At 48.9% G+C, this 12,260-nt stretch overlaps 4 protein-coding genes across 4 annotated transcripts; 1 reads left to right on the forward strand and 3 right to left on the reverse strand.

The window, feature by feature from the left end:
- Positions 1 to 650: 650 nt before the first annotated feature.
- F5891DRAFT_959477 (uncharacterized protein) lies at positions 651 to 1,243 on the reverse strand (the record flags this gene model as incomplete). The annotated part of the gene is made up of 2 exons (XM_041375657.1): positions 651 to 845; positions 911 to 1,243. 2 exons carry the CDS (start codon positions 1,241 to 1,243, stop codon positions 651 to 653), a joined length of 528 nt encoding a protein of 175 aa, XP_041221414.1.
- Positions 1,244 to 1,987: 744 nt separating this feature from the next.
- Positions 1,988 to 3,603, reverse strand: F5891DRAFT_1056372 (cyclin-like protein). Its single transcript, XM_041362693.1, has 5 exons — positions 3,467 to 3,603; positions 3,305 to 3,414; positions 3,046 to 3,255; positions 2,731 to 2,992; positions 1,988 to 2,682 (listed from the first exon to the last, which is right to left on the reverse strand). Exons 1-5 carry the CDS (start codon positions 3,496 to 3,498, stop codon positions 2,088 to 2,090), a joined length of 1,209 nt encoding a protein of 402 aa, XP_041221415.1. The 5' UTR covers positions 3,499 to 3,603; the 3' UTR covers positions 1,988 to 2,087.
- A 440-nt stretch (positions 3,604 to 4,043) lies between these two features.
- Positions 4,044 to 6,652, forward strand: F5891DRAFT_643431 (uncharacterized protein). The gene is made up of 10 exons (XM_041372616.1): positions 4,044 to 4,505; positions 4,566 to 5,142; positions 5,194 to 5,258; positions 5,316 to 5,400; positions 5,450 to 5,640; positions 5,692 to 5,783; positions 5,842 to 5,987; positions 6,045 to 6,133; positions 6,185 to 6,199; positions 6,252 to 6,652. Exons 1-10 carry the CDS (start codon positions 4,209 to 4,211, stop codon positions 6,552 to 6,554), a joined length of 1,860 nt encoding a protein of 619 aa, XP_041221416.1. The 5' UTR covers positions 4,044 to 4,208; the 3' UTR covers positions 6,555 to 6,652.
- Positions 6,653 to 6,747: 95 nt separating this feature from the next.
- On the reverse strand, positions 6,748 to 7,214 carry F5891DRAFT_1056388 (uncharacterized protein; the record flags this gene model as incomplete). The annotated part of the gene is made up of 1 exon (XM_041362694.1): positions 6,748 to 7,214. Exon 1 carries the CDS (start codon positions 7,125 to 7,127, stop codon positions 6,750 to 6,752), a length of 378 nt encoding a protein of 125 aa, XP_041221417.1. The 5' UTR covers positions 7,128 to 7,214.
- Between the last annotated feature and the right edge of the window lie 5,046 nt (positions 7,215 to 12,260).

A 12,260-nucleotide genomic window follows, 5' to 3' on the forward strand; every position in this document is an offset into this window, starting at 1 on the left:
CGCGAGGTAATTTCATTTCAAGCCGAGCTCGCCCGTTCGCTGACATCGTCGCCTCATATAAATCGATAGATATCACGCACCCCAGTCGCAGGCGAGCACAACAGCACGCTCATCCTTGCGCACGTCAAGTACTTCCATGTACCTTCCTTGGCCGTGGCCGTGGCTGCGGTTTGGGCTTTTTGGTATGTTTCTCTTTCTTAACGACTTCGGGCTCACTTCCCGCCACCGTGAATATGAGATTCTTCTTCAAATTCTGGTGCATACGGATCTCAGTCACCATGATTCCAGTGCACTGGGAGACCCTCATATGGGTTCCATCAGTCTTGGTGCGTGCCGGCGTCTTTTCCCCATTGTTCATTCCCTGCAGCACCTGCGGCCAACGAGAGTTCGAACATTCGTATACCAAGGCACTCCAGATCAACGTCTACGTCCATCGCAGACAGACCTCTAAATTCAGCCTCTCAAAGGCATGTCCGAGAGGCGCATAGTTGATGAGTTCGACGAGTAATACTGATAGGTCAATTATCTTGTGTATGATTACAGTAGTTGTCGGAAATGAGCATTAAATGTATGTTTCGTTGTGATGCGTTAGTGGTGCGGCAAGTTGCGGCAGTGATGCTGCAAAATACCTGAGCCCCAACTGTTTTACATCACTCAAACACGATGACTACGTCCGGACCTTTGGTATCCAACCATCGCTTCCAAAGTTCGCTATATTTTGGTGACCAAGGCCGGCGTAACACTTGCTCGTCTGACAGAAGGCGCGCAATCCGCTGCATTTCTTTCAGGTCTCTGTGAGAGTAATACTTCATGCGCACAACTGCTTGTGCATGCGTCGGGTGATACTTTGATCCCAAACACCAAGCAGGCATCACTTCTTCTGAGCAGCAATGTCAGACGGAGGACTCACCGATCCCCGAAACACCATCCTATGCCACTTGCAAAACGTTTTGGCTGGTATAGAAAATACACTGCTTCCTTCGTCGAGGTGCTGTACGTCGCGGTATTGAGGTAGAAGACGTGGTGTATAGTACGTCACGAGAGGTATCTCAGATGTCTCTTGCGGTGGCCGGCGAGCACTAGACTGTGCAAGGTGGCGTCGGTAACGAGCAGCAATGCACCAATATTTCGCTTCCGCTTCTAGCGTGGGGAATGTTCCGCACCGCAAACGTGCAGGGAATGGAAATAGTAAGAGGCGGACACGAAGACAAGTAGAGGAGAGTGCGTGATAGAGTCTGTCCATGAGGGTCCTGTTGGAACCTCGAAGTAGGCGCCTCCCAAGGTGAGTCGCGCAGAGAGATCGCACCACCCATGTGGGATCGACGAGTGGGAGGCTCGTTAGTAGCAAGAAAGTGACGATGGCTGGTGGCTTGGAGTAGATTATGCTCTGGGCCTCGGTCAGGTCTGCATTTCGTGACAAGGAGATCTGGACGTGGAGCTCACCTGCAACTGCATTTTGCGAGTTTCCTCGACGACGATTGGGTTGTAGTTCAAACGATTCTTGAGTAGCCTTTAGACCCTATGGAGATTCGGAGTATGAGACTGCCTTGCAAGCGTTATACGTCAGTTTTGATGGTAATAACCGGCACTTACGAGACGCCCGGATTCCCTAAGCCCATCCGCTTTGACCATCCAGCCTCATGGCGGGCCGCGAGGCATGATGGCTTGGCGGTACTATTTGTAGGACGATCACCATGACATATCCATACAAAAGCAGGTCTGTTTCAACAATAAGAATGTGCCATTTTGTATCGTTTCCATATACAGGGCTTGGGGTCAGAATGTTCGTTTGACATTGGGCAGACTCTAGAGCAGTCTGTACAGCGCTTGTCGAGCTAGTAGTATTTGTTAGCACTAAAGGGTGAGAGGTTGCATCGAGGTGAACTTTAACGTTAATGAACATCCAATTTTACATAACGTTACCTGATCAAGGTCTAGCTGGGGTTAGTACATACTTGATCGAGTCAATGGTCCATCGCACGTGTAGTGACGTTACCAAGACTTGAAGGGGTTTTATGCTAGTCAATCAGATGAAATACAAAACGTACATACATGCGTAGCGATGTAAATGAAGATGGTATAGTTAATCACCCAGCAGCCTGTGTCCGCTCTAACATCTTATTCACCGCAACATGCCTCCCAGAAGACGCATGCGCCATATCTGACAACCTGTTCTCCCTCATCCTCGTCAAGACCTGCAGCAAGAAGGTCGGCGTAGCACCATGGGGCCTCTGTGCATCGTCCAGGTTCTCCACGGGCGTAGATACCCCGCTATGGCTCGCTGTCGGTTGTGTCTGGGCCGACGCATGTCCGTAGAATGTACCTCTTGCAGAATCAACATGATCTGAATCTTCGAGGTACCGCTCCCAGAGTGTGTATAGTGAAATGATTTCTTGTGCAATAGTGGCGACCAATGGCATTGAGATGTTAAGTTCAGCAAAGAAAGCAACAAAGTCCTGTGAGTGTTTCTTTGAGTGACTCGATGATGTACTAGAATTTTGTCGCGACGATCTTCTCGGGGAATTGTGGACTGGTGTTGCTTCGACTGAATGAGACTGCTGTTGGAGGAGCTCTCTAGTTGGACCGTGTAAAACAACAGCGAGATAGAGTGCCGTAATGGCGAGTAGATGGGGAGGATAAAGCAAGCAGAGATCTGAGCGATATGTGTCGTTGACGATAGACCTACGATTAGAGTCAGTTATGAGACACTCCTCCTACAAATCCGCTCACCAAGCTAGCTGGAACGCATCATCTGGCAACTCGAGTTGCCCATCACCACTTCCCCAATACCGTGGCCCATCGTCCACTCCCACTCCCACTTCACCAGCCTCTGTCTGCAAGTCGTTTGAGCTCTCCTTTTTGCAAAGGGACAACAACGTGCGATATGGATGAAAAACAGTGAGATCACATTCGAGGTCCGCAACGAGGTAGAACTCCATCTCGGCGAGTTTGGAATTGTCTGATGGAAAGTATTTCACGCCGTACGGCTGTTCTGTGCAACTTGATATTAGTATTCAAACAGATATACTTGGTGTTGAAACACACGGCTGAAGAAAAGGCGAGCCTCTGCTACCATATTCTTGATGTGCACGGGCGACTCCTCCGCCTTTCCAGCCACGTAACAGCATGCTGCGATGACAATGAATGGGTCGGTTTCGCAATACGAGTTTTTGATATAAAATCTTCGAAAGAATACAATGGCTGTCGCGATGACGCGTTGCCTGAAGTTGAGCTTTTTTCCTAGCTTTGTTATAACTAGAAAAGTTTGAACGTCACTCCGCATTCGCAGGTGTATTACACTCACCATTCGCAAAGAAAATTGCAAAGAAATCGAGGTACTCCGGATCATCCACGTATTGTAAGTCATCTGAACGAGACTCCTTCAAGGTAGCGCGGTCCACTATCCATCGTTTGCTATGATACCCACCATAAGCTTCTTATGCCTCGTGACTTTGATCCTCCTCACTAGTGCGAACTGGCCCAGAAATCAGTGGCCATATGGAATCGACAGAGTATGTTTAAATCAGGATTGAACAAGGAATGCAGGAAAGTTGCAGAACCCTGCTAGAGTATTGTTATGGAGAATAATGAGATTGCAATACCAACGGAACGGCCAGGAAATTGGCCCGAAACTGTTATGACCAGATACATGTGACAAATATAGGCCCGAACGGGCCGAACCGTGTCTGGACTTGCGATGAGGACGCAATGGGTCACTCGATACGCTCCTGTCCATGGGCGCTGCACAGTATGGATGTTGTGCTTCCCTCCTTACTCTCAAGTGTTACTTTGAATCCATCCCTCCAGGTATAATTATCTAAGAAGTATGTCGAGTGGCTCAGTTAGATTCAAGTTGCATATGAGTCGTTGATTGATGTGCGTCGTGTAGGGATGCCCATCAGATCATTATTACTTGGCTTATGTGACCTTGTAGTACGTAGAACAATACGGTATGGAAAAAAACAAAAGCGATAAATCCATTAATGCGTCCTCGGCGGGAGCATTTGAATGGGCCGCTTTACGACACAGGTTGGCTGCCGCATCACCCTCACTTCAAAGTTTGAAACATCGATGCCATGCTTTCACATATAAAGAAGAAAATCCAAGGAATGACTGACTTACTTCTATCAAGGTCTCAGGGCCACTTCCAGGGAGACCAGCCAGTTGACTAGTACTTACCTGTTTAACATCCACTACACTCACTCGGTATGTCGAGGACCTGTGTATCGTGTCGATCGAATGCTTGCTGTTGCGTGCCGACAACTACAATCTCCCCCTCGGCGGACTGGAAGGCTCGTTCGAAAACTGTTTCAAAAAACGCGCGCAATGGTTTGTTTGCACCACGCGTATGTTACATCATGCATGGCATGCTGGTCATGATCCACATCGTCCTTCTTTTCTTCTATGTCCGTCACTGGGAACACCATGTAACTTTCGCTTTCACACCAACAAACAATGATTTCTGGCCTGTGGTGCTTAGTGCTTCACTGCAAGCGTTTTATACCGTATGTATCCACAGCGTCCACAGTATCCTAACGATACACCAATGATATAACTTGATCCAGATATACACGGCTGTTCTGCTCTTCTTTACCCAACGGCTTGCGATTTCAAGAACACTCGTACGCCGTGTGAAATTGACGGCCGTTCATGACATCTCTGGCGCGTGGGCGGGTCTCGGTTCTGCACTCACTGGTGTCTGGCGACAAACTGACATCCCTGCCTCATGGTGGACGACTTCCGCTGTGGCAGCCTACCTTGCGAGCATAACCGTGCTCCATGTCACCTCTTCTACTCTCCTACAGTTTCAAACCTTCAATGCTTCTATGACGACTTCGGTACCCACAACACTAGGATGGCTAGACGATTCGTCGTATAGCTATTTAACGGACCTGGGACCCATTACCACATCCCTACCAGTTGTCAATCATTTGACTGGACTCGTGTCCGCAGGGTTGTCCAACACCACACTCTACGACACCCTCAAAACAACCGTTATAGCTGGGAATGCGACTGTGAACGCAACGACGGTAGCCTCGAGTTGCGGATTGGTTCCAAATGTGAAATACTCTGCCAATACCAGCACAGCGATCGTTCCGTTTGGGCCAGTTGCCACTCGCGTGCTTAATGCGAGCACTCTCTGTCGGTGGTTGTGATTGCGGTGATATTTTATCACGCTGACAGTGTCTACAGGGTCAGATCAGATACATATAATTCCATGGATGGAATATGAAGATTCTTACGGTGGCGTCTCGGAGGTAAGCGTTCTCTTAGTTTGCGCCCACTATAGAAGTTGAATAACAATTTGACTCTAGCTTCCTGGTGTCTATCTCATGGTCTCCACATTATTGGGGATCGACCCTTCAGTACAAGATGAGGTTGCTGTAAACATGACTTGGGGTACGTTTGCTTATTTGTAACACAGTCACGATAACAATACGTTCTGCAGCTATCCCTGACATTGCCACTCCATACGTCATCCAGGTCTATTTCGTATATTGCTCGCTGTCAGCGAACACTACAGATGGGGTAGTCAACATGCAAACCAACAGCCTACTGAGTCCTGCGTCCATATCGCAGCCATCCACGCAATGGGAAATGTATCACTTCGGGTGGTCGAATACTAGTTGGCAAACACAGGTGCGTCATACGGCGCTCACTTCGAGCTCAATGACATACTGTCAATTTTAGATCGGCAGTGCTTTAGCTACCCCGGATAGCAGCAGCGGGATTACATTTGATGGTACACCTTCACAAATCACCGAACTCTCTGTTGCGGACGAGTAGGCCAAAAACTTTGACTGCACTGTTAAAATGTCTCACGTACGGCTTGACTTCTAGGTATATCATGTCGTTGATAGGCTTGAATCTCACCGAGGAATCTACACAATTCCGAGACAATTCTCCTCCAATCTCTAATTTCACTTTGAGACCGGATGAACTAGAATTCGCGGTTGCGAGAGCAGCTGCACAACTCATCTGGCTAGGTAAGGGATACGTTCGACGTTTTTTAAACTCTCGCTCATTCTGTGCCACATGTTTAGCGGGACAAATGGGCACAGCCAATGGAGGAATTGACCCTGGCAACGGGACAGCTTATGTGAACGAGGAGTTTATTGCCCTACGCCTCAACGTAAGTGAACTGCGCAGATGTTGTTTTTAAATGACTAATGGAGCATTATAGATCAACCTTCTTCCTGTGAGTTCGTGATGATATCTATGCGATGACTATTCATCGAAAATGGTTCTAGTTGGCTTTCGCGGCATCTGCATCGGTGATAATGTTGGGACTGGCGCTACATATGACAAGAGCATTTCATGCATCGCACGACAGTCAGGCTGCTATCCCAAACATAGGTGTGCTGCAACTCTTGTGGTTGGGTCATCGTTCGACCTTTATCAACGAAGTCCTGGAAGATGTACAACATCCGACAGAGGCCAATCTGCGGCGAGCGGGCATGATAGATGTCTGTCTTACGAAAACAATATCTGATAAGGAAGAGTTTAGGAGTTCAACAGATAGTCTCTCCTGGTGCAGTCGACTACCATTATGACGATGGTATATAATTTGGGTTCGATAATAGAAGGCTGGCGAGCTCCTGCTTATTGATGTTCGAGTTTCTACGTGACGCGCGTACCCGTCATAGCCTCGGTGTTTCGCAGTAAGGAGACCGAAGTCTGGACTCTGAATCTCATCTTCGTACAGAGATGTGGATTATTGATATAAATAACACCCAAAATGCATGTCGCTACAATATCTCTAGCATCTTGACCATGTCCGGAATAGAAGAAGGATCTTTGACTTGTGCAATAATATCATGATCTGACGCGATTCTCTTGTACTCTCCGCCGCGCTGATGCGCTAGCAAAAACGCGTTGAAAGGCTGGTTAAGACGAACGATCAATCGCAAGGCTCGATCGCTCAGTTCCGAATCGACCGACTCCTGTGCCTCAGGGAACTCGCCGGGCGAATTCTGTAATGGAGAGCTGAGCGGAGACCAATACTCCTCTTCGCTGTCCGTGTCGTCGGCGACGTCAGGAAGCCCTGCCAAGCCAGACGGCTCCACAAAGTGAGGAAGCTCGAGCAGATAACGATCCCACGGACGAACAAGCAATAAGGTCTGCATAGTGGGTCGTGGTGATGAGAACTGATTCAATTTGTCCTTTGTGGTGATCAGCAGGTCATCAAGCCCGTCGGCCTTGACTTCATATATCTCTTGGTCTTCCGCACGACTCTGTTTGACTGCTGTGATACGAAATGCGATGCAAGGCAGATGAAGTCTGCAGTTTCCGAAACGAGGCGCGCTCAAGTTGTCAAGTCGGGCGTAAATTTTTAGAACCAAATCTACAGCCATGACATCTCGGAGCGAGGAGATTGATGTCTGAATGCCGTCTTCAGACAGAGATGGCAGGGTGTATGGTGGTGCTTTGTATGAAGTAATGTCGGCTGGCAGACAGCTATTGAATTCGGATGATTGCCCCACCCAGTCCAGCGCACTAATGTCGCCCGACTGAGCTATGACCTCCTGCAAGAGCCTCCCGAGCGCCTTTTGCTTCTTCTCGCCATAAATGACAGGTAGGTTGACGCCGAACATACCAAACAATGAGTATGCAATATCTTCCGGCCACGTGGTAACACGCGCTGACACCCATTGGAGTTTCTCCCGGGCGTTTCTCATCCCCGGTTGGAAGGCAACAAGGGTTCGTGCATCCATTCTCGTCGCATCTCCCATCTCCTGCATGATTGCAAGAGAATCTTTGTGGTTGGGAGAGCGATCGTCGAGATACAGAGACCAATTCTTTCGATAAAAGAGTACAAATTTTGAGGCTAGGAATTCTTGAACTGTCCATCCTCGCGTATTCCAAGCGCTCCTTGTGAGTGCGCCAGACTGCGACGAAGGTAGAACATCCGACAGGTAGACGATGGTGAGTGCTGAGTGGCGATACCAGACAAACATGGAGTTAACCGATTGTTGGACCTCGACATTGTTAGTCTGGTCGATGCAACAGGTATCAATCCATGCCCAGCGATACTCTTTGTCACGAGCAGTTCTACAGAATGACTGCAACTTCGCGATGCCACCAACTGGATCCAAGTCGTACACCACCTTGTTCTGGATGTCATGCAGTGATGGCTCCGTCACTTCCCACCTATGCGATAGCATGACATAACGGAAGTACATCGACACCACGTCTTGAATGCGCTCCATTTGAAAGTCCGGATGTTTCGTTGTGGATGACAAAAGTTCTTTGTACACTGTGCTTGTTCTGAAGGCATTGATCTGTGCCTCGCGGTCGCATAAGCGCCCAGTGGAGGTGTTGATTAGACGGTGCGGGGTGTTGTCGAGCTGAGCCTTAATGCTGTCTTCAATAGCATGTTCTGCTTCGGATGGACTAATATACTGTTGGCGCAAGTCTGGACAGAGAGTCAACAATGTTTGAAAGATGTGATATTTGAGGCGTACTTCTTGTTTCTGTATCGGGAGCACTTTCCAACTTGGAGAGCATGGTTTTGAGCGCCTCGATGGCTTCATCATATCGATGTGCGCCATGAAGCACCGCATGCTTCAACTGATATCCAAAGTAAGATGAAGGGTCGAGTTCAATGACCTGCGTATCACCAAAATTAGCGTTGAATACAAAATGGTAACTGTCATCCCACCTTTTCCGCATCGAGGAGTGCATCGTTCCATAGCATTTTTCCCGACCTCGCTTTACTGCGGTTCGCAAAGGTGGTATGGGTTGCGAAGTCGAGATCGATCGCTGCGGAGTAAAGCTCGATAGCCTTGTCGTAATTACCCGCAGCGAGGGCTTCATCTCCGCCCACAGCGAGGTCAGTCACTCCAGCAGCAGCAGCATAGACAACGCTGCAATTTTGCTTGAAACCTGAGTAAGATAAGGATGAGAGTTATACGAGGTTTACATCAAGAAGACTCGCCAGTGGACCAATCAAGGCAGCGTGCTTTCGTAGCCTCATCAGTCCTGTCCATCATGTATCGGTATGCTTTGATGGCTTCCGGAAGTCTACCTGCCCGAAGGAGCGCATCGCACCAATTCTGATGTGCATTTCGCCACAAAGACCGCAGATCCCACCCAAATAACTAGAAAAAGCACAGTGAGACGACAAGAAAAGATTTCCGGTTACATTTCAATCAACCTACCACCACGAAGACATCGTAGCTAGAGTGGATGGCCGACACAGACAAGAAATTAATAGTGTTGACAGCAGCAGTGAAGTGGCCAGCCGCCTCGTTGTGACGTGCGTCGTCTAATGCATGCTTTCCCAGTTGGACGTGTAGATAAGCCTGGAGTGCGAGGTTCGCAAAATCAGCATCGATGCATTAATCTGGAGTTGACTGTGTCAGGAGCACTCACTTCCACGACACCACACGCATGAGAATTTGGATCGGGGCGAGTGGTAGCTAGCTCTTGAACGCGCAGAATCGCCTCGTCATGTTGATTTGCGTTGAAAAGGGCGATGGCCTAATGGTTGTCGTGTGAGTAGCGAGTACGTAAGACACAATTGACATACCTTAATCAAGAGTAGAAGACGAGTTTGATTCAAGTCTGCATCCACGTACATGAACGCGATATCAAATGCTTTCATCGCGTCTCGAAACTGTTTTTTTCCACAGTGGGCGATGCCCTTGGATATACAGCCCATCAAGGATGGCTTGATACTGATGCTCTACATCGCCATATAAGTTAGTCTGTTTTGAAAAGGTCAGGACGAAATGGTGCATCTCACTTTGAGCGCGTCATCAAGTGCGTGGTCCCAGTCTGAATTTCTTGCCTTGACAAACGAACGATTCGCATGAGATTTGTAGTCATTGCCATCGGCGGCGATATCTTGTGTTAACAGTTTGTCAGCAGCGAGCAAGTCTCCGGCTATGCATGCATCACGGGCTATCGTGCTGATAGTGAGGATCTGCATGATGCATAGTCAAATTAAGTGGCAGGCGTAAAAGCTAGAAATATACCTCGCATTCAGGCTGTTGAGCCTTGGCATCAAGATTGATGATCAACATACAAGACGAACCGACTGTAAATGGACGGGAGCTCACATTATTTGCCGCATGTTCCTTCAGAGTGTCCACCCGTAATGCATCCTCGGAGAAAATGAGATGAAGAAGGGATGGAAAATGAACAAAATCTTACATCTGTTGCCTGGTCCTCGAGAACGTCCTCTAGCGAAGGTACTGCCCACTTCGAGATCATCAAATCTGCTCCTCCACTCAGGATGTACTTGCCATCCATGGAGAAGGCGACGCAACACACCACTTCGGTGTGTTTGAATATGGCAATGATTTGTTGATCCGAAAGCCGCCAAAGGTAAACCTGGTGGTCGCCAGACGCGGTCGCGAAAAGGGTGCCGGCAGGGTTGAGGGCAATCATGTAGATAGCCTCAGCATGGCCCTTGCAGGGCTCACCGACCTGCTTCCAGGTCGATGAATCCCAGATCCTTATGGTTTCATCACAACGACTACCAGCCGAAAGAAGCTGTTTGCCATCAGGTGTCCACGCTAATGACTGATTCCATGCTCCATACGCAGAGTGACCCTGGAACTTTGCGATGCAATCCCTCTTGCCTGGATTCCATATTTGGATATTTGACTCGGTTGCGATGGCAAGATATTCACCAGATGGTGAATACCGAACACAGAGGACTTTAGCGCCACAACTGATTGGATTTCTTTGCACCTGCCATGTTTTGGTGTTCCAGAGCTCCACAGTAGTGTCATATGAGCCACTCGCTAGCAATGTGCTGTCTGGGGAAAAGTCGAGCGACAGTATCCTTTGGGAGTGGACTTTGATGGGCTGGGTGAGAGGTTCCCCGTCGTTGTTCCAGGCTATGACCTCTCCACTACGATCACCGCTTGCCATCCATTTCCCATCTCTTGATAGTGCAAATCCTTCCACTAGGTTGGAATGTCCCTCCATTATCTGCAATTCAACACCGTCTTCCAGGTTCCAGAAACGAAGCGTCTTGTCGGCCGAAGATGTCACCATATGGCGTCTATCGGGAAAGACTGCGACTCCAAAGAGAGTATCTCTATGACCTCGAAATGTTCGATTGGGGGTGGTGATTCGAATGACGGGGTGTTTTGCTTTCGTCATTCCGCTCGAGGTCAATGGTGTTGAGCACGACTTGCTAGAGAGACTGCGGGCGTCCTGAATCTTAATATAAGTTCCAGAGGTACACGGTGTACGGCGGCCGGGTGCTTCGTGTATCATTAGACGCCCAGGACACGTCATCAGTGAATTCATCAGTCCTCGATATTGTAGCCGTGTGAACTATAGACGAATATAATTTTGCGTCTGCTAAATATCTAAGAAGTATGGTTTCAAACGGGAAAAACGACGGTCGGGTCACGAACGGTCACGTCGTGACCGTTCGTGACTGATGCCATCATCAAGCGGTTGATTGACCGATACCAACACGAGCCGTCAGCTCGATCGATGCAGAGGACTCACCCCCCCTGGTTCTGGCACCAGATCTCTGCCCGTCGAATCAAATCTTTGCGACCCACCGGCATGCAACGGGGAGGAGGAACAAAGGGGAGAGGAATCAAGAACGAAGGTGAGCCTGGTTGCGAACGCTAAGAGCATTCAGCGCTAATGCTAATGCTAACGCTAATTTCTCGTACTAGAAACTCGGATGACACGGCGGTATCGCGGACATCACGGAGGCGAAAGCACGACAAATCGAGCAACTCACCGAAGGCATCGTGCTTTCTGGCCAGCCTGGTTTTCTTGGAGAAGGGAATGGGAAGGATGGTGGTTGGGAAGAGAACGGCGCTTTGAAGAGGGTGACTGCTACCCAGTACCACCATTTTTATATGGTGAGTATGCTCGTTGCTCGTGCCGTCATCCCTTGCCTTCCCTCTTCTTCTGCCCCTGCAAGGATCTCGAGAATCAGATCCGCGGCGGATCGCGCTGTTTTAGCAACCGATTTCAAAACAAAAGGTGTGTGCTTCGATTTTAGGCTCCTCCGCTCACTGCTGAATACAAGTATTTTGCCAGCACTAAGTAAGAACTTCCAGGGACTCTCTGATGGACAGCTTTGCATGATGGCGACGATCGAGCGTGTTCGGACTCTCTTGGGTGAGTCACTTTTCTTGTGAATGCTTTGTTTCACGATGTCACGCAGCTGAGACCGTCATTTTTCAACAAAGAAACCTCTGGTGGACGAGTGCGCCTCCCTGCAAAGCCAAGGGAGGCTAGGTATAGCAGGGCATGCCCACCAATGAAAATGACTG

This window comes from Suillus fuscotomentosus, assembly GCF_016647785.1.
Source record: "Suillus fuscotomentosus strain FC203 chromosome Unknown F5891scaffold_61, whole genome shotgun sequence".
NCBI classification, from domain to species: Eukaryota; Fungi; Basidiomycota; class Agaricomycetes; order Boletales; family Suillaceae; genus Suillus; species Suillus fuscotomentosus.